We start from the raw sequence: 26,916 nt of genomic DNA, 5'->3' as shown, positions 1-26,916 counted from the left end.
GGTGCTGTTGATTAAACTAATTAATTGCACATTTTTCTGTATTTAATTGCAGAGTTTTTAATATTTTTTTTTATTGTAATAATTTCACAGTTACTCACCAAATTAATGACATCTTTTTATGAATAAAGGTCAATATAAGATTCTGATCTAATACTGATTACTGTTATCTCTATGATTTTTTTTAACATTAATTAAAGACATTCAACTTTACAGTTTAACTGAAAGCTATAAATTTCAACATTTATTAGTCTTTAAAAAATAACAACTTTTAATTTAAGTAAACTTAAAACAATCTTCACATTAACCCATTATAATAATACTTATTAAAGCAATTTTCTCTATTACCTTTGTTCTTTGATTAACATTAATGACAGATATCACAGCAACTGGTTTATTAGGCTACTGTCACTTTAAGAGCTGCCACTGCTGCACATGACACAGATCTGAGGAGCATCACATTTTTCTCACAACTCTTTAAGTTCATTTAAGACATTATTTAACTCATTAACTCAAGACTCGACAAAACAGGCATTTTGGCATAATTCTGTGTGTTATTGTTTCTTCAAGTGCGAAAGAGAACTCGAAACTGGCACGCGTCTTGCTGTGCACAGGAGTCGTGTGTGCCAGCGCTTGCTCGTTTATCTTGTGGCGCATGAATGGTTTAAAAGCATTTGTGTGAAGAAGAGCGTGATCATATAATGTAACTCTAGCCAAATTACGTTAATTGCGGTAAATATTTTTGCGTGTTAAACTGAAAAAATGAAACACGTGTTAATTTTGACAGCACTAACATATATATAAAGGAACTAAATTTAATGCATCAGCTACCAAATTACATTTTCAAATTGATTGCTAGCCCTAATCTTAATATTTCATCATTTAATAATGTGTAATTTGCCATTAAAAAGGCTCTTTTTTTTTGTCTCTCTCCCAGGAGTTGATCCCTGAGTTCTATTACCTCCCAGAGATGTTTGTCAACTCCAATAATTACAACCTGGGAGTGATGGATGATGGGACGGTGGTGTCAGATGTGGAGCTGCCGCCTTGGGCCAAGAGTCCTGAGGATTTCGTACGCATCAACCGACTTGTACGTTCACTCTTTGTGTCTCCATCTCTTTTCTTTCTCTCTGTCTCTCTCCATCTTTCTTTATCTCCCTTATTAAATTGCGGTTAAAGTGATGATTGCAAGTGGCAATGGCCAGCGTGTCTTCCTCTTTGTATCTGTGTGTGTGTGTGTGTGTTTATGCTAACGCTGTGACCTGTTTTATGCTGATAATTACAACTCTGATATCAATCTGACTCTCCCATTAATCATCTCTTTCTGTGTGTGTGTGTGTGTGTGTGTGTGTGTGTGTGTGTGTGTGTGTGTGTGTGAGAGAGTGTATGTGTCTCTCTCTCTCTCTCTCTCACACACACACACACACACGCACGCACGCACACACACACACTCCTCATCTAATGTCACCGTTCTGACATGCACACAGATGTTCACACACTTTCACTAAGTCTGTGTGTAGGGTTGCACAGACTTTAGCTGTTTTGATCAGATGAAGTGCTGGTTGCTCTTTGGTGTGTGTATGTGCTAGGACAGTAGTAGTCACGGATGTACTGATTGTACTGTTTTGAGCAGCAATGGTGCTGCATTAATCGGCTTTATATCACAGACATAAATTACATGCTGTGCAGTGTGTCAAGTGTTCTGACACAATCTAAACTAACTGCATGGGCAGCTTGTATCCTGTAACAACTGTACATTAATGGTGACATGAGGTCCTTTATTGTCATAGCTCTTATATCTTTAGGATAAGCTGTCATCCTCTAAATCTGCAGATGCCGCTCTTCTGGTTCCATTTACTTTCTTGATATCATGTTGTTTTTGCTATCACAATGATAGAAAATTAGGCCATTTGCAGTGAAAGTTTTGGGAATGACAACAACATTTAAATATGGGTGTGACTGTGAAGAAGACCATTGGGTGCCAATATTTTCTTTTTTTTATTATTATTATTATTAGATTTTAGTAAAAAAAATATTAGCAGACATATTACTGACAGTTTTCTATTCATCATAGAATCTTGAAAATCATGGTTTCCACAAAAAATATTAAGAGGCACAGCTTTGTTTAACAAATCAGCATATTAGATTGACTTTTGAAGGATGTGCACTGTAGACTGCTTTTAGCAATGATGGCTGCTGAAATTTCAGCTTTGCCGTCACAGGAATACATGATATTTTATAGTATATTGAAATAATAAAAAAAAAAAAAGACTAAATTTAAATTGTAATAATATTAGACTCTTCTTAAAGGGTTAGTTCACCCAAAAATGAAATTTCTGTCATTAATTAATCACTCTCATGTCATTCCAAACCTGTAAGACCTGCAAGATCCTTCATCTTCGGAACACAAATTAAGATATTTTTGATGAAATCTGAGAGTTTTTTTGTCCCCCATAGAAAGCAACATATTTACCAAGGTCCAGAAAAATAGGAAAGACGTTGTTAAAATAGTCAACGTGACTACAGTGGTTCAACCTTAGTATTAGGAAGTGATGAGTTGGCATTTGGATATAAACACGGAAGCGCTGAACTGTCATTACAACGTAAACAGCATAGGAGAATGACAGGGGAGAGAAGAAATTGTTGAATAAAGTCGTTATTTTTGTTTTTCTTTTGCACACAAAGTATTCTCGCCGCTTCATAACATTAAGGTTGAACCACTGTAGTCATGTTAACTATTTTAACAATATCTTTACTGCTTTTCTGGACCTTGAATGTGGTAATTATGTTGCTTTCTATGGGGAATAAAAAAACTCTCGGATTTCATCAAAAATATCTCAATTTGTGTTCCAAAGATGAACGAAGGTCTTACAGGTTTGGAACGACATGAGGGCGAGTAATTAATGACAGAAATTTCATTTTTGGGTGAATTAACCCTTTAAGAAACTTCTTTCAAAAAGTTTAAAATTATTACCAACCCCAAACTTTTGAATGCCAATTTATATGTATATGCATATTGTAGGGTTTGACTCCCACAAGTTAATTCTGGGTTATATTGATAGAACCCCAAAAACTCCCATAAAAACAGAAATATTTTCTGGATTATCTATCCTGTATGGGCAGCTACTGTACTATTACAGCTAGCCAGCACTGATCCCACCCTATGTTCAACTGTTCTGACCATTCTTATCTTAAAACTGCTCTCAGATCAGTGTTATACCAACTCCTCACTCTTCTCCCGCACTAACTATTACCCTATGAATTCCCATTATACACTGTGCCTTACAATATGAAAATGATAGGGGATGCAGCTGATGCATCTCTAATCAGCTTCCATTGCCTTACTTTCCTATATAACAGGGTTTATAAAACTGATCTCAGATCATTACAAAGGCTCACTTCTACTAATACCCAATTAAGCTCAATGTATAGAGCAACACAGAGAGACACAACACGGATCGATTGTCTTGGTCGAGTGTGAAGATTTACTATTGATCTGGACAGCAGGAATTAAGTGAAGTAAATGGACAAGCATGTAATGGAAAGACCATGCCTGTTAACCTACAGTGCTGTACAGTGACCACTATAACATATTATATTACATGAACTTGGCAAGCAAAGTTCATTATTAGTGTTCTAAAATTATTCAAAAACTTGAGCTTTTCTTTTTGTTGATCCAAAGTTTTTTCACTTTCCAAACAGATACATTTAAAGTGTTAATTCACCAAAATATGAAAATTCTGAGATCATTTACTCACTTTCATGTTGTTTGTAATGCTTAACACACATGAATATATTTTCAATATGCTCTTATCATTTTATTTCCATCCATTGAAAGTCCTGTGACCTGTTTTATGCTGATAATTACAACTCTGATTTCGGCCTGACACTTTCATTAATCATCTCTTTCGGTGTCTTACAAACACACACACACACACACACACACACACACACACACACACACACACACACACACACACACACACACACACACACACACACACACACACACACACACACACACACACACTCACACCCACACCCACACCCACACCCACACCCACACCCACACACCCACACACCCACACCCTCACCCTCACCCTCATCCAATGTCACTGTTCTGACATGCACACACTTTCAGTAAGTCTGTGTGTAGGGTTGCACAGACTTTAGCTGTTTGATCACTATCAGATGCTCTTTGATGTGTGAATGTGCTATAGGACAATAATTGTACTGTTGTGAGCAACACCAGTGCTGTATTAATTGGCCTTATATCACAGACTCTGCCTGCCAATTAATTTCATGGCGGTGCTTCTGTACAGTGCGTCAAATGTTCTGACACAATCTAAACTAAATGCATGGGCAGCTCGTAGCCTTTAATAAGTCTACATTAATGGTGACATGAGATCCTTCAGCTTTGCTCTCACAAGAATAAACTACATTTTAAAATAAATTAGAATTTTAAAAAGTGTTATTCTAAATTGAAACAATATTTCAAATTATTACAATATTTACAATACTTTTGATCAAGTAAACACTTAAGAACATATTAGACTTATTTCAAAACATTTTAAAAATCTTACTGACCCCAAACTTTTGAATGGTACTGTATTAAACACACATGCATAATATTGTAGGGTATAACTCCCACCAGCTAGTAAATCCGTGTCATATTGATATTATATAACTTCACACAGCCAAAACCAAAGTACATCCATATTAATCAAGTGGTATAATCAAAGTGGGCTGAAGTGACACATCACTTTATGCGTTGAAAAGACTTAATTTAGGGTTTTATTCATATATAAACAATGAGCAACACACATAAGTAGAGCACATCAAATATAGTAAACACATAAGCTCTACAGTGCTTACGTGACACATGAAAACCATGATTCATATGAATTACTTTTAATGGTGTCTTTTTGTACTTTCAATGGATGGACAAAAATAATGAACAAATATTAAAAGTAGGGATGTACCGATACCATTTTTTAAGGACCGAGTACTGATACTTTTTTTTTTTTCTAGTTATTGCCGATACCGATAACGATGCCTATACATTTATTAATTTCTCTCTTTCTCTCTCTCTCTCTTTTTTTTTTTTGGTGATATTGCAGTTTTCCAAGCACAACACAGTGAGACTAATGAATGTAGGACAGCTTCTTTATTATTACTCTAATGAAAAAATTTATAATTTTTATGTGCTTGTCACAAACTTAAAAAACAAATATTTCAGTGTATATATATATATATATATATATATATATATATATATATATATATAAGTGTTGTTATATCAAAAGAAATTTTGCAAACAAATTACAAACAATACAACAAATACTATATTAAAAAATGAAATAAACTTGTTTTTCAGATACAGTAGGTTTATTTACCATGTATACATTTAACATATTTTGTTGTTTTATTAACATTAATGACAAAAATAGGCTACGGTCCCTGTAAGACCGAATCCATGTATACTGACACATATCCTGTTTTCACCCAAATGGTTACGTCCACTTAAGCCATAACCGACTGTGTTTACATGAGATACTCCACACGATGGACATTTTGACAACTATGTGTGAATTCGACCATTTAGGCACGAGGAGAACTGATCACGTGCTGTCTGAGAGAACTGGGTCGCACGCAAGAAAGAGAGAGAGCACTTCTGGTCTGTCATTCAGTGCGATTCTGCCTATCCCGCCTAATCGATAACGAATTGTGATTGAAAGCATGCAGTTTGCAATGTGTGTGTTGTCATCATTAATTTGGAAGTATTTCCACACCTCTGAGGCTGACATTGTTTCTGCTGCTGCTGCTGCCGCCGCCGCCGGTGTTTCTGTGCACGGGAAATTCTGTCAGTTACGTCAGGTGAGGTATCAGTCTTTGGTATCGAGGGTATTTTTCCAAGTACGAGTACAAGTACATGAGCTTGATATCAGGCCCGATACTGATACTAGTATACTAGCACCGATACTAGATATCTTTATTTCTGTTCCGAAGATGAATAAAAGATGAGTAAAAGGTGAGTAAAAGATGACAGAATTTTGTGTTAACTCTCCCTTTCAAAGTTTTATCTACTCATTCTTCATTATTAATTTTATCCACATTTTATAATAATAGTTAAGCCATTAAATCATTGTTGGCAATGTGATAATAGTATAAATTATAAAAGTAATAAGTATTGTTGATAGTGCAGTGGCAGTTTTAAGGAGTTTTGTGCTCATGAGAATAAATTCTGACCAAGCGCCATATGTAAATATTTGCGAGCAACTCTTTGTATCAGTCTACATATGTCAGATGTGTTTATGCTTGTGATACTTGCAAAGTCAATTTGTGAGAAAGAATAATTGAACAGAGGGAGTCACAAGATTCCATGTGCTCTGCTGTGGTATCTAAAATGTTGTTGAATCTTGTTAGTGAAGCTCAGCAGACACTGCAAGTACAGTCACAGGTTTAATCCTCTTTTCCAGTAATTAGATTTTTCAGTTGATCTTTTCATAATCCAAAAATGCTCTGATCTCTTAAACATGCCCTCTCTGTCAGCAGTTATTTTACACTCATCCCAGAAACCTCTCATTAACATGAGCTCCTCTCTTATGTGTGTGTGTGTGTGTGTGTGTGTGTGTGTGTGTGTGTGTGTGTGTGTGTGTGTGTGTGCGTGCGTGCGTGCGTGCGTGTGTGTGTGTGCTCCTGTGTGCGTGTGTGTAAAGTGGGCATGAGCACCGCTGATGACTTATAGCTGGCATTAGGGGATGTCAGCTGTTCTACTCTGCTACAATGGGCTACATTTGTAATGAGGGCGCAGACTCAGTCAGAGACAGACACATGCAGCAGAGAGCTAATGGCCTGCTACACTCTTTAGCTCATCTGTCACTAATGGCCAGAAAACAGCATGATGCACACACATGGTCATTTATGTTGTATAGATGATTAACAGCTAATTAAACTGCAATCTGCACCAGTCACGCTAAATGCATGCTTGCAGAAATAACTGCACTCACCATCGGTACATATTGTGACCACCCATGTATCCTCAAAAGAGCAAAACATTTAAAAATGTTACAAACATAATGCAAAATAATGTGTTGGCTCAAGCAAAAAACAGTTTGAATTATTTTTCTTTTGTTATGACAACTTTGAATTAAATTATGTTCAAACAACAAACTACATTGAGTTAGAGGAACTTAAAGATTTGTAGCATAAACTCAATTTTTTAAGTTGATTACTCAAAAAAAATAAAAAATAATAAGTTGCTCAAATTACTTGAGTTGTAGCCCTGGAACCAATTAATCTCATCTATTTGGATTAAAATTAAATTTTGGATTAAAATCCACAGCTAGTATAGCACAGGCTAAATGTAACGTATTTAGCCTGTAAATTTAATGAACAATAAGATATTATTTGTCACTGGCATGTCATTGCTATATAGTCAGTGTAGTGTTTATGTTCATGTCGTCTACTCTTCAGCACAATGGTAACCACGAAAACTTCAACATACCAGAAAATCTTTTAAATGCCAAACATAACAGCATTAAACACTACAAGGTCATTCCCTTCACTAAAAACGCAAATTAAACATTTAATTTCTACATTTATTCTCCTTATTGTCATTTGCTATGCATGCTAAGAACTAGAAATCCACTGCACAGTTTCAAAGTTTTCAAAATTTGAGATTAAATTACACACAATATTAAGTTAATCTAATGATCAACACCATTACGTCAACAGAACTCAACAAAATAATGTTTGCATTTTAAAATTAGAGTTTTTAACTTTAGACTACACTGGACGTGGTGTATGCTTTTGATTCACTAAAAAGACTACAAAAACTACACTGGTCTTGTTGTATGCCTTTTGATTTAAAAAAAAAAAAAAGAAAAAAAAAAAGAATCTGCTAATAAGAGTCATTTAAGAAATCAGACTTTATGGTTCTTTGTAACGGTTATGCTCTATTTTGGTTTAATTTTAATGATCATTAGTTAATTATCCCACACCTGTTTCTGTTTTTTTCCAATTAGATCCCTGTTATGTAAACCCTGAGTTCTCCTTAGTTCTTTGTCCAGTGGATATGCTACCTGTTCCTTGAGCTTTCCTGTGCTAGTTGGATTTATTTATTAAAGACCGTTTGCTCTTTGAATCCTGATCTCTGTGCATTTCGCTACAACTACCCACACAACATGGCAATCTTGTTGTATGCCTTTGATTTACTACAAAAAAGAATCAGCTCATAAGAGCCATTTGTTCAGCAATCAGACTACACTGGTAGTGCTATGTGTTTTTGTTTCACTAAAAAGCTTCAGGTCAAAAAAAATTATTCATTCTAGAATTGTACTACATTGGTCGTACTGTATATTTTATGCTCTAGATTCAGTAGCATTTATATGGCACTGCTGAGTAGTCGTTTCTAGTTTTACATTGAGGAGGTCAGCATGTTAACATCACATGACCATTTGAACACTACTCACTTCAACTTGGTAAACTTCCATGTTGTTGGACAATCTTGCTCACAGAATTAATACATTTTGACAGGCTGATAATACTGTAGCTCATTTCTAAAATTACATCAATGTCTGAAAACTGTTTTTCTACTTTTGCGTGATGCTGAATCAATATCACTTGGTGTCAGTATAGACCCAAGACTAGTACCATATTGCCCAGCATAACATAAACTCAAAACACTGAGTGCACCTTTGAAGCTGCAATGTGTAGCACCAAAGAGAAATAATAAAATATTATTAGTTTTCAAGAAAGTTTCCCAAATGATGCAGTTCCCCCCTATTCTCTTCAAGCTGTTCTTAAACACTACACCATCCTTGGTCTTCTCCCAGAGTCCTGTTGTGCTAAACGGTGCTCACAGTGGGCAGGATTCATGAGCATTGTAAATACATACGTTTAAGGATGTGTGTTGGATTAAATGGGTATTTTAAACAGACCCCTGCTGAAATAAAAACATTTCCTCTCCCTCTCTCATCATAGCCTTCCCTCCCTTTCTGATGTCACACTACACTCACATCAGCAGCGATTGTTGTTTTTAACCACAGGGTCGAGGGAGAGGTTAAGAACTTGATCCTACCCACCAGATAACAAGTCAGCTCTGGCCACTGTCATACTAAAGAACATTCCACAATACATGACTTATCCTTCATCACATATTCACCCAGATATAACCGCAGCAATGGAAGGTGTTTGTAGATTTAACTGTGCGTTGACCTTGGACCAGGTTGCTCTCCATAAACCTCAAAAAGATCCTCAAGCATTATAAGAGGACAGCAGTGGTTAGTGATGCTACCTAACATACTACTGCTTCCTTATCAAGTGTTGACATTGAGGTTGATGTACTGTAAGTGGCAATAGAGTGAGAGAAAGGTGTTAATATTTGTGTTATGTTGGATATAACTGTTCAGTGTTGCATCAGCTAATTTACAGACATGGTCTTTTACTGGAAAAGTACCATGCTGGTCTTATTACAGCGCATATTTGGGTAAACTGCAGAAACTGCATGTTTTGTACCTTCTGACTATACTCATATCACAGTAGTAACCACTCCAAGGCTAAAAATGACTTTTGTTAGTTGGTAAATTACAGAATCAATTGACATAGTTTTTATTTAAGATGCTTCATGTTTTATCACAAACCAGTGTGGGAAATGCATTCTGTCATTTTTAAAAACAGTAATTTTAAGCTTCACCATTATTAGAAGATTATGTAGTATGAAAAACAGTTGCCATATAGTACATAGTGTATTACTGCTGCAAACACAGGAAGCAAATACATGCTTCTGTCCAAGTTTTTAGCTTCTTATTTTACTTTTTGTCACTGTTAATTGATTGTTGTTCATTTATTGCAGCAGACTATACATTATAAATTAGAGCAACTAGTTGGTAATTGAACTGATATGAAGTCTGCAAACATAAAGTTTACATTATAGTAATAGTTCCCAGTTAATATTCATATCCACACCATCAGGGTCAAATCATATTATACAGAGCACATAGACACTAATGCAAATGACACATCCACAGAGAGGATGTGTACCCATCAGATAAAAAGGAAATGTCCAAATGATCTGAAAGAGGGTGGCACAGTGACAGGGGTCTGTTTGAAAGAATCATAGAGCTTGTATATGCATGCAAGTGTGTGTGTGTGTGTGTGTGTGTGTGTGTGTGTCTGTTTGCTTTTACATATGTCAGGGTGTATTTGCTGATTGTAGGAAATTGGCTGAGTGATGAAAAGACTTTGACATGCACCAAAACCAGGACATGATGCTGTGGTACAACCAGGTCTGCTCCTCTTGGTTACAGCTTAATATTTCTGTCATCTTACTTAAAATATGAAAATAGATCCTGTTTGATAATTAAAATGCTCGTTCATCTCTATCTTAGACTAGAGATTTATCTAATACAGAAGGGTTTGGCTTCCAAAGCAAAAGGAACACAACAGCAATGTAGCAATGAGAAGTCACTTGCTCTATTCCAGAACATTTTGAGCTGCCTGTGGACAGATTTTAAAGCCTGCTATCCAGGGTAAGGGATAATGTAATGACTGATTGTGCAATGCATACAGTGTTTCGTGCCAGACTGTATGATAAATTGTAGCCAAGCCATCTAGCCACAATTCAACGCAGGACATCTCAACGTATCGTTCTGTATTTGCATTGTCAAGTTCAAGGCGCCAAACAGAAAAAAAGTTCACTTTAAGGATTAACAAATTGGTGTTGAGTTTGAAGTTTGAAGTTTGGTGTCTGGAAGAAAAAAAAAAAAAGTGCAAATGGAAAGAAAAATTGTAATCTATATATTTCACTATATGAATCATAGACTATATTTAAGCCACAAAATACTAACATATTACTGAAAAATGCAAAATTTTCCAGCCTAGGGTGAAGTCATTATGTACATTAACAATGATTTGGTGATGTAATTTAATTGAAAACTTAAGGTACAGTATCATAGTAAAAATATTTTTGAATCGTTTTGCCTTTTTAGATCTTTTTACCTTTTATATCGTAGAGCCTTAACCTCATTTTACCCAAATTTTAAGGCAGTGTGGCATATACACTATCCTTCTCAAGAAGGCAGTCCCTTTATACTCAGTAGAATAACATCCAAGATGGCAGACAAGGCAAGAGAAATGTGAATATAAGAAATGCAAGAGAGAAATTTTGTTATAAATAAACTTAATAAAAATAATCTTTCATTCAAGACTAAAAAGTAGCAACAAAAAAAAAATTGTTAATGATATCGAGAAAAAAAAAATATATATATATATATATATAATGTGCTATGAATTTGTAGGCATATTAGAGTATTATACTGTTAGCTTAGCAACATGCTAACATCAAACTGCATTGAAATAAATTAGGGTGGAGTCTTACATGCTAGTTGTGTGGCATGCAGAGTTGCTGCCTGTTTAGAATGTCCACATCAGTCACATGAGTTTCCCTTACAGTTGGGATGATGCAGGTGTTGGCAGCTCAATAGGTTTTGGAACAGAGCTACTGTGTCACATAGTCAAGTATTTGTGTTTGCTATATTTGGATGGCAGTATGTGTAGTATTGTGTTAGAACATTCTTGGAATGAACAGTCAAATCTTTTAAAGCACAAGCTTTTTTTTGGATGGTGTTAGATTGTTGAAGTCTACACTATAAAAATGATTTTGGAAGTTGTAAATGAGCAAAGGTGTCAGTATTGGAGTATGTTTCACAAGAAAATACTATTTCAGTTTTTTCTACTTCAAAATTCCATATTTAATTCATAGTGTTACTTGCTTGTTTCTTTGTAATTATTTGTAAAATTTTACTAGCAATTTAGTGAAAATAGTTTAAAGTAAGTCCTACATCATTTTTTTAGTGCATGTTGGCTGTACAGCTGGGACCGATAACTGAATCGGCATTAAATCAAGCTCACACTTTGCTGAGAGACAAGTGTCATTTTAAGTTGAGCAAAAACACACACAAGACCTACATACACCCGTGAACGCAGCGTCCTGAAGTTTGTCAGATTTATATGATGACAGCTTTTTGCACTTACTAAAGTGTTCTGGGATTTTGGGTGAGTCCATTAAGTGTTGTTGCCTTGTGTGGGAACTGAAGGTCAACATAATATTCTAATGGTGAGATCACATGATCATCTTTGACTTGAGCTTGAGGTTTGTTTCTGCCTTTGATTTAAGTTTCATTACAAGGGCTGAACATGTGTAGCAGCAGACATTATCTAAACTGAGAGGATGAGTCTGTGTCATGTCTTATAGCGAACTTCGTCACGAAACTCCTGCGTTTCCCACAGCCAGTCCTCAGGCTGCATGTCTCCATGTGAAGACCACAGACGTCTGCCGTGTCAGAGGTCATCAGTGTTTGCATTCTCCTCTCATCTCCTCACGCATTCTTTTCTGTTCAAACACATCTACAGCTATGTCCTAATGCATCTCAGGTCACAGTCATGCTGTCATCGCTAGTGCTGATGTGGCTACTGTACCTTAACTGTCAGTACTGACAGGGTGGGAAAATGATGCCACCAAACAAATGTGGGTATTTTTTTCCACAGTGGTGGTGTAATTTGCCTACCAACTACCAACCATAGTGGTGAACAACCAGGCTTGGATTGGTCTTGACATGATGTGTTGCGGCAGTTTCGTCTGTGTATTTTATTTTGTCAATATTTTGAATGTATAAAGGTCTTATTTATTTGTTTATTTATTTAGAAAGCAAATAAGTAATACTCATTGTTTTTCCCCCAATGAGTTATCTTTTTTTTTAGTATTTTCAAAAATAAGTAGTTTATGAAAACTGGCACAAAAACTTTTATGGACTTTTTTTAGGCGAGAATATAAATAGTTGTTTATACCTGAAATGTATGACTCATATTTAATAAAATAGCACCTATTTTACAATTTATTTAGATGTTTTCAGACATGTGAGCTCCAGGCCGTCAGTGGCCGTTCAGTGCTCATGTACCCGCCAAGAACAGCTTCATCTCGGCCATTGCTTCGGCGATTTGCCGCTGGCTCTTATAATGGTTAAACATGAGATATAATTCGTTTTGGGTGCATAAAAATGGGCAATCTTTGGTCTTACTGATCTATTACTTGTTCCTGAGCAAATCGAATCCGACTATGTTTAAATTGAATCATTTAATATTAAGGCTATATTTAACTTGCATCCTGTAGAGCAATGCTTTTGTACATTTGACTGAATTGTAGTATTTCCTGTTGTAATTTATAATAGCTATTTTTGCTTATATAAATATTGGTGTTCAATAAATGTTGTATTTGGTATTGAGAAAGGGTCCATTAGTGAGTAATATGGATTAAGTGAAAGTTACATTAATACGCCATTAGAGACAGGAAACTTTTAGTGAATGAGTCAGTCGCAGGAGACTTTTAAATTGAAAGGGACTTTTGTAAACAAAGGACGTTGTTTTAGCGCTGTTTATGGAAAATTCCCTAAACTGTAAAAAAAGACCAATACAAAGAATGCTTTCCTCAGCAGACATTAAAACGGATTTTTAAAATGGATATAATATTATGGACATCGACCAAAGACATTGACAAAGGCAATCTCTCTCTCTCTCTCTCTCTCTCTCTCTCTCTCTCTCTCTCTCTCTCTCACTCAATAATACTGTACAAAAAACAATGAGTTTCAATGGAGGTACTCAACATTCCTTCGTTACTAGTTCGTTCTTAAGTGACGTTTTAGAATTAGTAACGGAGCCTTGGTCAAACTATCAACTTGAGATTTGAAACCATGGTGGAAGGAAGTAGACCAAAACACACTTTTAGTTTTAAAATATAAAAAAAAAAAAAAAATGTTTAACAAATTTCACTATTAAATAGAAAAATTTATAAAAATGGCAAAAGAATATAACAAAAAAACTTTAAAATAAATTAAAATGAATATTAGAATAAAACAAATGAAAATGAAAACTGAAAATATAAAAATAAAAACGAATTCAAAATATAAATAAAAACAATAATAGAATATACATAATACTAAAATAACACTGACAGAGACTCCCGTACCACTCCATCACAAGGAAACTCAAGATGGACTAATTTTAGTGTTTCAATAGTGTAAAAATCTGCCCTCCACTTCACACTGTTTGTTTCCTTTACCATTTTATCTTCTGATAGTGTTATAGAGTGCATGTGTCTGCACAGTATCTGCTTGTGTTGTCATGATGATTCCTCCTCTTTTGTGATGTAATGTTGGGAGTAGAGCGAAGGCTGTGAAATACTGTGATCCACTGCTGCTGACACACTCACGCACTTTACAGGACTCTAGAAGTTTTTCTCTTCTCCTGTTTGAAAGACCAGCCTGTTGATGTGCATGTGAGCACGTTTGTTTGTTGTGGGATAGGAAGAAATGCACCTTAGCCTTGGATTTCTCCTTCACAGTCATTCACTCAAGCATGCCCTGTGAATAAATGGAGAAATTAATTTTCAGCATGGGTGCAACTCATTGGCCTCTCTCTCACACATACACACACAATCACTCTCACCCCGTCTGCATTTCAAACCAACCTCGACAAGGACGACAAGTTTAGGACATCCATCAAGGAAATCACTGACCCTAGATATCAACATTCACACCAACAGCAGAGCATCTTAATTTACTGCTGCTTCATATGACTCTGTCCTGTTAAACTTCTGGGGATTCTCAGGGTCACCTTACATGTACCCCAGCCGTAATAGGCAGAGAATGATATACTCATGAATGACATTGGCTTGGTCTTTTCTAGGGTTATGATGCATTCCACTGGAAACAGGAAAGGTCATTAAAGTACAGCAGCAGTTTTTATTGTATATGTGCCTTATTGATTACTGATCAAATACAGTAACTGAACTTTAAAGGAAAATTCATTTTCATGAGCAGAGGTGGAACTGAAACATTTTAGCAGCAGTTTGATCCCATACAGAATCTAGTTATAAACTGGAATTATTGGGATCATATTCGTGAGAAAGTGAATATTTAGTCCTTAAAAAGTGCACTTTCTGATGTTTATTTAAGTATTTTTTATGTTATTTATTTATTCATTTATTTGACTATTTATGTATTATTATTATTATTATTATTATCATTATTTTTAATCAGCTTGTAGACCTCAGTGTTCAATTGACTGTTTGTGTAAAGGTTTAGTTCATTAAGAATATAATTAATCTATTAGATCATAAACTAAATATGAACAATGTTTTTGCAGCATTTATTCCTTTAGATTAATGTTAATTTCTACATATGCTAATATATTTTTAAAATTTCAAGGTATACAGTCAAACCAAAAATTATTCAGATATTTTTGATATATTTTTACTAGTGGGTGCAGGACACTATAATTCATTTATGGAACTAAGTATAGCAAAATAAAGTAAACTGTTACATATTATACCCGAACATTCTTCATACAGTGGACTACCAGTAAAATGTATAAAAAATTGGAACCAAACGTTATTCAGACACTTTGACCTGACCATGTTTTGCTTAAGTGTTATCTGACATAATTAAGTTTTTTTTTTCCTTACAGTTTAACTCTGAGATCTTGTTTATGATATCGTGATGATTAAAATTAAATTAAATTAATTAAATTAGATTAAATAAAAATGAATATTAGAATAAAACAAATGAAAGTGAAAACTGAAAATATAAAAATAAAAACAAATTCAAAATATAAATAAAAACAATAATAGAATATACATAATACTAAAATAACACTGACAGAGACTCCCGTACCACATATATATATATATATATATATATATATATATATATATATATATATATATATATATATATATATATATATAATATAAATTACCATTTTTTTTAAACTATAGTGAATAAACTATTAATGAATGAAATGTTCAAGGTGTCTGAATAAATTTTGGTTTGACTGAACATTAACAATATATGAGGTATTATGAAAGAACATAAATTAATATATTTATAATATTTACGTTAACCTTGATCAGTAAGTGTTGTTTTTAATTGTTAGTTTATAATGTATTAGTAATGCAAAATAAACCTTGTTTTTAAAGCTTTACTATTGTTCGAATAAACATGAGGACTTAAAAGGGCTTTATTCTAAACCCCGGCTAAACAGAATCCTGGGTTATCTTGCATCACGTTTCACTACTCATAATTTACCCTGGGTTAACAATTGACCCTTCGCCAGGAGTTTGATTGACAAGCGATCTAACCAATCAGAACGCCGAATCTGCCATTTTGTTCGACAAAGGAGTCAGGAGTTAGAAGATTAACCTCGGTGGACTTGAACTTGAAAAATTTCTGCGTTTGAAACAACATTCCTTCTCATGTTCATTCATGTTTATTTGATTCTCTAAATTAACTAGTAGGAATAGATGATCGCTTTACGAGGCGTTTGAGCTAATGCGCTACAGCAATCTGTCACGACACATTAAAGACCCACAAAACGGTTTTTATTGTTTGAATTTCTTTAAAAAACTACACAATTTGAAAACTGGGACTTTGTTTAATATCATAAGTAACCTGCTCTGTCTTGTCTGTGGACGTGTTGTCAGTGTCCTCTTCGCTCCACAATTTATTTTTCACTGCGTGTGGCGTGACCGCGCCACGGCTTGTCGGACAAAGCAACAGTAACTAAGGGGGGTGGGTCTTTGCGAAGGGTCAATTAAACCTGGGTATTCATAAACTGATGTTTCACATTGTACATTGCTAAACCCTTTGTTAATGTTCATATTTGCGGTGTTGTTGTCATTGATTGGATAAACAGCATGCAACCTATTTACATAGCTTTAGCATTGCACATCCTCATATTGCTGACTATACTAACGAGTTTATACTGAATGGACATTTAGGACTGTAAATGTAAGAATGAAACAGTCTCTTGTTCACTCAAATTGAGGTGTCAGCATTTGTAATTTTTTCTCTCAAATGCTGAATTTACTGTTTATATACTATGCGCGGCGTTTCACTTACTGTCCAAAGCAGGCAAATATGAGTGTGCGATTGATTATCTGTTGCTATAAGCATCTAGCTGTAACATTCTAACACCACATTTTTTCACACTGTACAAGTTTGTCACCGCAATGTGGGGTTAGCACCGCAAAAACTCCAGAACAGAGTTTCATAACCCCGGGTAAAAGCGGTGAAACTTTCCTCGGGGGTTAAACACAGTCTGAAAAGCCCTAAATACACTCTTGTTTCTCACAATGTAATATTTACCACATACTCTCTTCTACACTCTCACACTCAGAATAAGAATACATCATTACCTGATCAGTTGCTCTCTGTAGAATTAAGAAGCTCAGAGTAGAAGTTAATCAGCACAGCCATCTATTCTAATCATTCTTTGTGTGCCTTGGACACACACACATACTCGTCTCACACTCTAACCAGAGTGAATCACAGTCATTTGAGAGGCCCTGCCACTCTTGAACAGCTATCCAAATAATTCTCTCTTCGCTGCACCTCAGCCAGATGCATTCTGGGATGAAGGGTCTTGTTCTGCTACCTCTAATTATAGGCTCTTCTTTAGGCCTATTCAGACGGATTTAGTTTTATATGTTGAGGTGAAGTAATAACTACCAGAGCTTATCCGTGATTTTGATCTTGAATCAGGGTGTCCAGGTCAGTCATTTTCCTAGATTGCACGTTCCATTGCTGGGAAAGATTACAGCGTCTTTTTACCTTCTGTAAAATGGCCTGAAAAAATAACCACAGGTAGTAACAGTCTTTTGTGAATTCATATGCTGGTTGATGCATGTATGTGTGTCAAGCCAGTAAGACCAAAAAAATAAAAAAAGATACACTTCACAAGTTATTCAGAAATATATCCTTTGATGTAGTTTACTTACGTTTGTTATAGTATAAATGGGCAAAATTATTTGTATTTGGATAAAACTGTATATGGGTGTGGATTAAACCATTCTCCAAACTATATGAATAGCCCATTTTAAATGTAATTCTGTTCCCTTCATAGTTAACATATAGCAAATATGTTTTGTACAATTTATTTATAATTATTTCAGTTTTTTTATCATAAAATTTCTGTAAATATCTTGGGGATAGGGTTAATTAAATCAATCAAATGGAGAAATTATTTTCTGCAGGTGTGCAAGGTTAATTGTTTATTAATTAAAACAAATGGTAAATAAAATGAAAAAGTTCTTTAGTAGAAAACACACAGTAGGCATCATTTGCGTTTTTTTGAAAGCTATTGAAAAAATAAATGACATAAATATAGCTTGCTGAACCTGTAAAAGCTTCTCTAGTTCATCATTGTTCATAATTTAAAGGGGACGTTAAATGCGATTTCACTTTTTTAACTTTGCAAAAAGGCTATTACTGAAAGAAACGGTTCCCACTCTAAAAGCAGAAGCTGCTGTTTATTGGCTTCAAACTGTAAGTATATTTTATTGTTTGTACATGTCTTTTAAACCTGTAGTCCTGTTGCTATTTTTGCTTGCGTCAAGGACATATACAAAGAGCAACTCGTTTTTGCTTTGCTAGCCAGTTAGCTAAATTCTACAAACGCCAACAAACTTCTCTGTTCATAGACAAACAGTTGTTCATGCTATAAATTAAACACTATCTTTACAAAAATGCGACTACTCAGTCATGAATTCGGCTACAGTAAAGCTTTAATCAGGATAAAACTGTATATTGAAAGCTAACAAACAGCAGTGACAACATATCTAAACACTTTGACACAAATACTAAATTAAATACCATTCATAAACGTCCTTTAAAAGCCACGATTGCAGCTTGACCCTCTTCATCTGGGTCTAATTCGGGCTCAATTTGATACAGCAGTATAGATGCTATTATTTACATTTTCACTGATGCAACGGATGGTAAGTGGCGTGTCGTTTCCGGACGCTTCAGCGAATCACGATACACTGGTCCAGCTACCAACCTGCTAACCAATCTGAGCACATTGCGTAATTTGGATGGAGTGGCTTCATAGAAGCAGGAAGTCAAACGAGCCGACAGTGGAAACAGAGGTGTAGAATAAAGGTAAAATATATGAAAAATACAGCGTTTTCAAAAAAACGAAGCATTAAGAAATGTTAAACTGTGCCCCAAGAACACAATCAAGCCCAGAAAAAAAAAACACTTAACCACCCCTTTAATTTGAAAAAATAAAATTTTCATTTGGTCGTCGAACAGTCTTCATTTTCAGTTCACTGTACGACTACTGCCGTACGCAGGTTTGCTGTAAATAACCAGCCTAATGGCTGAGAACTGACCGTGAGGATGTACTTGTTTCAGTCATAGATTTTACTCATTCACTTACTATTGCACGTTTGCGTTATTACGTTGTAATTGTAGTTGTTTATCAAAAATATTGTGCTACATATAATGACTGCATTTTCTATTATTTGTTTGAATTCATTATCCATTTTAAAGTTATTATCCATGCCTTTATGCATAAGGTATTCGGCTTTGGGCATATCCCTAGTAATAGATCAAGTATGTTTAATGGTATTTCAGAAATGCGGTAGTCTAACCTTTTCTACTGTCATTGCTTATCCCCTTTGGTTTGTCTTAGCCCTGAATGGGATAATTTTCTGAAAAAAGACCAACTGACTGTACGTTATCCTGCATGACTGTTACATGACTACTTCTCAAATAAATAAATAAATAAATAAATAGACATGAAACATTGATTTGAGTTGAAACAACATTTCACAGTTTGAGTTTCACGATCTGTTTCATATTAGACGCATGGGTTTCATTTGTGGTGTCTGTCACTGTGTCATGGTCTCATTGCACAGTCCACATGCATGATTAGTGCCACTATAATCTTTCTTAATCAATACTGCTCAATCCATCTGCCAATGAAATAATCCCATCTGCCCATGTGTTCACCATCTCACTCCTTCGACCTTGATAGCCCTGTATTCTAATGCAAAACAGCCAGATTGATTTGTAATGTGACATTTTAACATGGCCACAGACAGGTTACTTCTAAGTCCTTAAAATGCTTTTAAAGGGCTGCTAAAGACAGGGAAATGGTCAATGAAAGTCATAAAGAGCTCAGAGAGATCCATCTCGTAAAAAGACATGTTTGAAAGTATCATTAGTGTCTAACGGTACTATGTGTACTGTAGGTTTTCTCTGTAAAAATTTAGGGGGGAAAATGAAAGATTTCTGTTATAACAGTCTTCAGTTTTATGTCACAATGAGCTTGTCAGCTTGCACATAAAACTAAAGTTTGAAGTAGATTTTGGAAATGACATTTCCATAACTTTCAGATACTCCCAGAGTTGAGTCTTGGTCATAATTTGGTTCCTTTAGAGAGGAGAATAGATCAGACCTAGACTCAGCTATTGCTGAATGATACCTTAACAAGGTGGTATTATAAGTTATTGAATCCACTGATTTCCAATGGCATTTGTTTGCACTACATTTAGGATATATTTGCTTTATTTATTCCGTAACATTTTTTTTTTCAAGGTGCATTTTGTTTTCAGCTAAGCTTTGTTGCATTTTTAGCATTTCTCCTTTGTACAAAAGCAGTGCTGAAATAAAATTGAATACATTTTTTGATCCAGCAGCTGTGATATCTCACCCCATATTCTGTAGTACCTCTACACACACAAACACATACACACACATTTCCATAATGCTGATGATTCCCAGTGGATTATATGGGACATACTGCCTCTACTAATTGGCACATCAATAATGCTCTCCAGATATGAGCAGTTTTAATGAGCTGCATCTTACACACTCCTGGGCCTCTTTTGTACATATACATGAATTTAAAGCAATAGATCATCCAAAAATTAAGAATTTTTATTATTTACTCTCCCTCATGGCATTCCAGACCTGTATGCTGATATTTTTTTCTGTAGAACACAAATGTGGAAATTTTTAATAATCATACAGTAGTTCAGTGACTACAGCTGTCAAGCTCTAAGATGGACCATAAAAGTATTATATACATTGTCAAAGGTTTAAGCATTAGGCATAAGATAGCATTTTATGATGAACAGTGGGAAAAAAAAAAAAAAAAAACATTCATAATTTTCATGTCACCAATAATACGGGTCAGTCAGTATAATATATATATATATATATATATATATATATATATATATATATATATATATATATATATATATATATATATATATATATATATATATATATATATATATATATATATATATATATATTTACTTATTTTTGGTTTGCTGTTCTTAATTTTGGCTTTTTCATTTTGTTTTGTGAACTGATAGATCAGTTTAAAAAAAAATAACCTCCTTTTTTTTTTTTTTGGCTTGCTTTGGCTTTGTAAGAGACAGTCGCATTTATAAAAAAAAAAAAAAAAAAAAATATAGAGAGAGGCTTCTGTCATATTAAACATCTTGACCTGACATTTTACAGCAAAAACACTTACATTTCTTTGTATGTATATGCACATGCCCTCTGGGTTAACGTACGTGGTGTAGTCATTTTAAAGGAATCTAATGTTGTAGGTACACATCTCCCCCTCCTCTTTTGATGAAAGAGCATGGGTTCAGAGTGACACCCCTGCCTCAGGAGACCCTACCAAACGCTCTCTGCATCTCTGATGAGGTCAGGTCTCCCTGAGCGGGGTTCCCATCTCATTCCTGATTTTAGAGTTCCTTGATTAACATAAAGGTAGTCCTCTGGAGAGTTGGTGTCCAATAACATTGCCCCCCTCTTTGTTTCCCCTCGCTGATTGACACAAGATGGTGGCCCACATTAAATGCCCATCAGCCCCTGTATTAAGTTTGGAAACAGACAAGCCGTGGAACAATGCAGGGTCAATCCATCCACATTATAAACTAAAAAAAAATCTCTCCAAAGCCTCAGAGGAACAGGTTGTTTTTAATAAAATTGTAGACAAATAGATTAACTGGAATAAATCTACATGTTTTATTCAAGTGCTTGTAATATATACTGTGCATTGCTAGTAAAACAATGAAAGAGAAAAATATTGAACTCTTTCTCAAACATTACATATATGAAATGTTTTGTTTATTATATATACATATATTTTATTATATTACATGTTTTATTAAAAATAGAAAAGTGTTTCATAAAAATTATTTACTATAGTAATGTAGTATAAAGTATAGAATTTCAATATAAAGTCAGCAGTAGTGAGTATCTTCCTGATTATAAACTAAGCAATTATTTCTCACCTTTGTTTGAATTTCCATTGCATACACACTGTATAAGCTAAAAACAAACAAACAGAACATCTCATTTCATAAGAAATTAGGTTTTAGGTTTCATCTCTGAACTTTTTGCTAGCATCTATTACTCTTGTAATATCAGTCATGAAGTTATTACTGCAAAAGAGCTGAACCAGTTTGCTGTCAAACCTGTTGTCATATTGCAAATGGCACATTTCACAGCATCTCTCATTGCCCTTCTGATTTAAAGTTCTAATTAAGAAAGCTTGGAGTGCAAATTAAGCAAAATTAGCTGTCAGCGAATTCACATTTAAATGAGTGATGCTAAGACCCTTCCGGTAAGCGTTTAAATAATATAAATTGCTGTTTAAGTGCAGCTCCTAATGTTTGTCTCGAAATTAATGTGACACAAGGCAGCAATGACAATCAAGGCTCTTCTCATACTCATTTGGGCTCGTTTAGAGGCCTTTGTGCCCACACAGCTTTGAGCAAATTAACACAATTGCTGTTTTTTATGAGCAGTCATAAACGGAGGCCCTCCTTTGGCGGCTAATGAAGAGAGAAACAGCTTGTGTTTCAATGTTATGACAGTCGAAGAACGATCATAGCTCCGAAAACAACAATGCTCTCAGACACCCCATGGCACGTAGAGATGAGACTAAACAAAGGAGCAAAGATATCTCGATTCTTCTCATGTAAGATGAGCTGCTTTGCTCCAGTGGTTCTGTCCTGGAAGCATATGCTTGTAATTTGTGTGTATTATGTCATTTGTGACTGTTGAAAGCACATTTTGACAGATCCCGTTGCCCATGCTACATGGTTACGTTCTCTGAGGAGCTCTCCATGAGTTGTTGGACATGTGAAAAAATTTAAAATAACAAATCTATCAGAATCTGTGGTGAATTCACTAAGCAGTCATGTCACATGGTATTTCGCTAACTACTCTCAATTCAGCTTATTTACCTACAACATCTTGATGTTGTTTTTTGGGCAGGGTGTTGTTTCACTGAGCCTGAATGACATTAGTTTTATCTCCTGTGTGTTTTTATAGGCTCTGGAGAGTGAGTTTGTGTCCTGTCAGCTGCATCAGTGGATTGATCTGATATTCGGATATAAGCAGCAGGGACCTGAGGCCATCAGAGCTCTCAATGTCTTCTACTACCTGACTTATGAAGGAGCAGTCAACCTCAGCTCCATATCTGACCCCATGCTCAGAGAGGTGAGTGTGTTTCTTACTCTTACACATATTCTTTCACACACATGGAAACATCTTTCTCCATTTACTTTATTCCCAACATATGACACATTTACTTTTTTTTTTCTTTTTTTAAAGCATCACCTGACAAAAAGAATGTTCCCAGGCTTAAACATTTAGTTCACCCAAAAATGAAATTTCTGTCATTAATTGCTCTCCCACATGTCGTTCCAAACCCGCAAGACCTTCATTCATCTTCGGAACACAAATTAAGATATTTTTGATGAAATCGGATAGGTTTCTTATCCTCCATAGAAAGCAACGAAATTACCACATTCAAGGTCCAGAAAAGTAGTAAAATAATTAAATCGTTAAAATAGTAAATGTGACTACAGTGGTTCAACCTTAATGTAATGAAGCAACGAGAATACTTTTTGTGTGTAAAAACAAAACAAAAATAATGATTTTATTCAACAAATTTGTCTCTCCCCTGTCATTCTCCTACGCTATGTACGTTGCAGCACTTCCAGGTTCTATGTCAGAACGCTGGCTCAGTATTGGCCGGCTTCTGAGTCAGCATCACACGCATGCATCATGCTGTTCACATGAACAGCGTCGGTCAATAGACCTCCATGAAAAAAATCAATCCAAGTTGGTGGACCGAAGCAGGAGATATTTTGATTATAAATAAATGTATATTTCATTCAGTATTTAAAAAAATTGAAAACACTAATTAAGTGTATTTAACATGTTTTTGAGTGTGCAATGCTGCATTTTGTGTTGTGATGAAATGGAAGTAGCGACAGATCTTTTCTCCAGTATTATTTTATACATCCGTGTGTAGCAGATTATTATTATGAGATGTGGGCATTGTAATCATAAATAAATTCAAGATTCAGGGATGTGATTTTTCTGCATTTTCCGCACTCAAAAGTATGACCAAAGTGAATTGTGTTGTGGAAGGATAGGGTTCAGACAAATGAAATGACTAGTCTGTCATTTTCACTGTAAGATCAAGTTATGACATTTTTCTTAAACATTGTAAAAAATGAAACATAGTTGAATTAATCATTTACCGTAAGATCTACAGTATAATATGAATTTACAAAATAGTGAATTCATGCTGTGTTCATGCTGAATAATGCAACATGCTTTCTTGATGATTTTTCAACTCAGATTTTGCAACAAATTCAAGATGGTCACGCAAATTTGCCATGTTGCCATTGACCAACTGAAAGCTGCTTGGTTTGATAGTGATTCTGTCAGAGCTGTGCTTCATACATCACGACAAACATAATCAACCTTTTTTGCACAAAATTTAGCTAAAATGATAGCACCTTCAGAAGACAGCTGCCTGTGTAGTCAGTAGGCACTATGCACTATGGTTTGGAATAGAGTTATTGTAAACAGGTTTGAGCTTCAACAGACACTTACAAAACATTTGTTTAGCTGTTACCGTGAGACCTGAAGACAAACTACAGACTCAATAGGAATCTCTCTTTCTGTGTTTCCTTACCTCTCTCTCCCACACTCATTTATTATTCATCTCTTTCTCTCTGGGAGCTGCCACACAGAAGCACAGGCCAGTTCAGACAGAACTAGCTCACTAACTGCCCCACTGACAGCTACAGATGTCCTTCAAACAGGTTCAGGTACTGCCTTTCCCTCAGGAACAGCACTACCTGATCTGAGATCCAAGACGTAGACAGTAGGTTTGAACCGAGAACCAGTTCTTATTCTTATTCAGAATGGTTCCATTTTATAATATAAATACTGGAACTGAATGACTTTCATGATGGATAACGGCTCTTGAACATCTGCATTCTATTGCCAGAATACTGTAATAAATATTTGACACACTGCTTCTGAATCTATAATACCACAGCAAAAAAAGTATTAATTTACTTTATTGTGAAATTTACAGTGGCTGGCAGCCACCTCGTTTACTGTAGAGGACAGTACACACAGCATCCGGTGCTGGCATAAAGAACATTTACCATTCAAGACTATCTGCTTTACATCATCCCAGACAAGCAGGATGTTGGTGTTACTGAACCTGGCATGGTGGTCTGTAATCCATTATTCAAGGACATTGTTATTTGGTTGTTCCTTGCATTATTGTCCTGGATCCGAGCCTAACAGGACTTTGAGCCAGACTGTATTAAACCCCTGATATATATAGACTTTAGTCAAAGTAGACGGCATATTTAATAGGACACAAATGAAAACATCGATGTAAGAGATGAAAGTACAGCCATTGTTTTACTGTTGTATGCCTCTGTGATGATCATTCATCTGAAACGTCTTTTCACAAACTTTCAGCGAATGTATTTTAATTGTTTTATCAGCTAAAAGACAGCTAGGTTCACAACAGTAATGCACTGGACAACTGTCCCTTCACAGCCTCAGTTTCATTCGTCAAATTAAGTATGATATCATAGGTGGAGTCAGAAAGGTTCACTACATTTTCATGCTACCATAATTACATTGAAAATATTTTTCATAAAATTTCAGATAAGTTTTGGATTAAGTTTGAAGAAACTGATTCTAGACCACAGGGCTGGATGATATGGCCAAAAGTATTATCACAATATTTTTTTTTTTTTTTCCATACCAGTTGGTATCGATATTTATCACGATATTCATTTACCATTAATGGGGATGGAAATGTTTTCCACATATTTGTTAGACCTTGAGAATAAATTTAATCATAACTTGTTTGTTCACAATTAAACCCCACAGAGTAAGCTATCTTTTAAATTAGGGCCCCATGAAATGTTAAAAATTAGTGTCTAATTAAAAAAAATAAAAAATAAAAGTTTAACAGTTTAATCAATCTTTAATCAAATTAAAATATAACAATTAATTTACAGCAAAACTCATTCATTTTTTCTGGACATCCTTTCTCATAACAAAACAACAACTTCTGTACATAATTGTAATACCATTTTGCACTGTGTTGATTTATGATGTTATAAAATCATGCCAGAATAAAATAAATATGTACATTTATTACATTTTAATTTATTTTAATCACAAATGAAATGGCTGTATTGGATGTTTTAAATTTGTGATCAAATAAGATGATGCACAACAGAACTGTATAAATTAAAGCATGGGTGAAAAAATATATTTTTTATATAAAATAAAATATATTTTTTAATAAATAATAATATTGTTATTATCATAACTTTAATAATTACGTTTTAGAATACAATAGTAATGTATTTTTGTCATTATTTCTTCAAGTTAAACCGGACCTTTTTTTTGACGTTTTGTCATGAAGATCTTTTAGTTTCAGAGTGTATTTAGGGCCCGAGCACCGATGGTGTGAGGACCCTATTGGAATTGCTCAGCCAATTATTCTTCTTCTCCAAAATGAATCGCATTTTTGAGGGCCTAAATGTTCTCAAAAACTCATGAAACTTTGCACACGCGTCAGAAGTGGTGAAAATTTACGTCTGATATGGGTTTCAGAATTAGGTGTGGCAAAATGGCTCGATAGCGCCACCTACAAAATTTCACTTAAGCGCCCTTCGTGCTACGTTTCACGTACAGTTATGAAATTCGG

General features: G+C 34.9%; 1 protein-coding gene across 6 annotated transcripts in view; it reads left to right on the top strand.

The window, feature by feature from the left end:
- The window catches only part of lrba (LPS-responsive vesicle trafficking, beach and anchor containing), a 276,852-nt gene that overhangs the window by 216,764 nt on the left and 33,172 nt on the right, over window positions 1-26,916 (top strand). For all 6 annotated transcript variants that reach the window (XM_067404564.1, XM_067404565.1, XM_067404567.1 and 3 more), the window contains 2 exons: window positions 935-1,087; window positions 23,202-23,369. In XM_067404564.1, coding sequence (XP_067260665.1) covers window positions 935-1,087; window positions 23,202-23,369 — 321 coding nt within the window. The remainder of the gene's footprint in view (window positions 1-934; window positions 1,088-23,201; window positions 23,370-26,916) is intronic.

Source organism: Chanodichthys erythropterus, chromosome 12 (genome assembly GCF_024489055.1).
Source record: "Chanodichthys erythropterus isolate Z2021 chromosome 12, ASM2448905v1, whole genome shotgun sequence".
Lineage (NCBI taxonomy): Eukaryota > Metazoa > Chordata > Actinopteri > Cypriniformes > Xenocyprididae > Chanodichthys > Chanodichthys erythropterus.
Note: the sequence above shows the minus strand (reverse complement) of the source record. Positions and strands in the feature narration are given on the sequence as shown.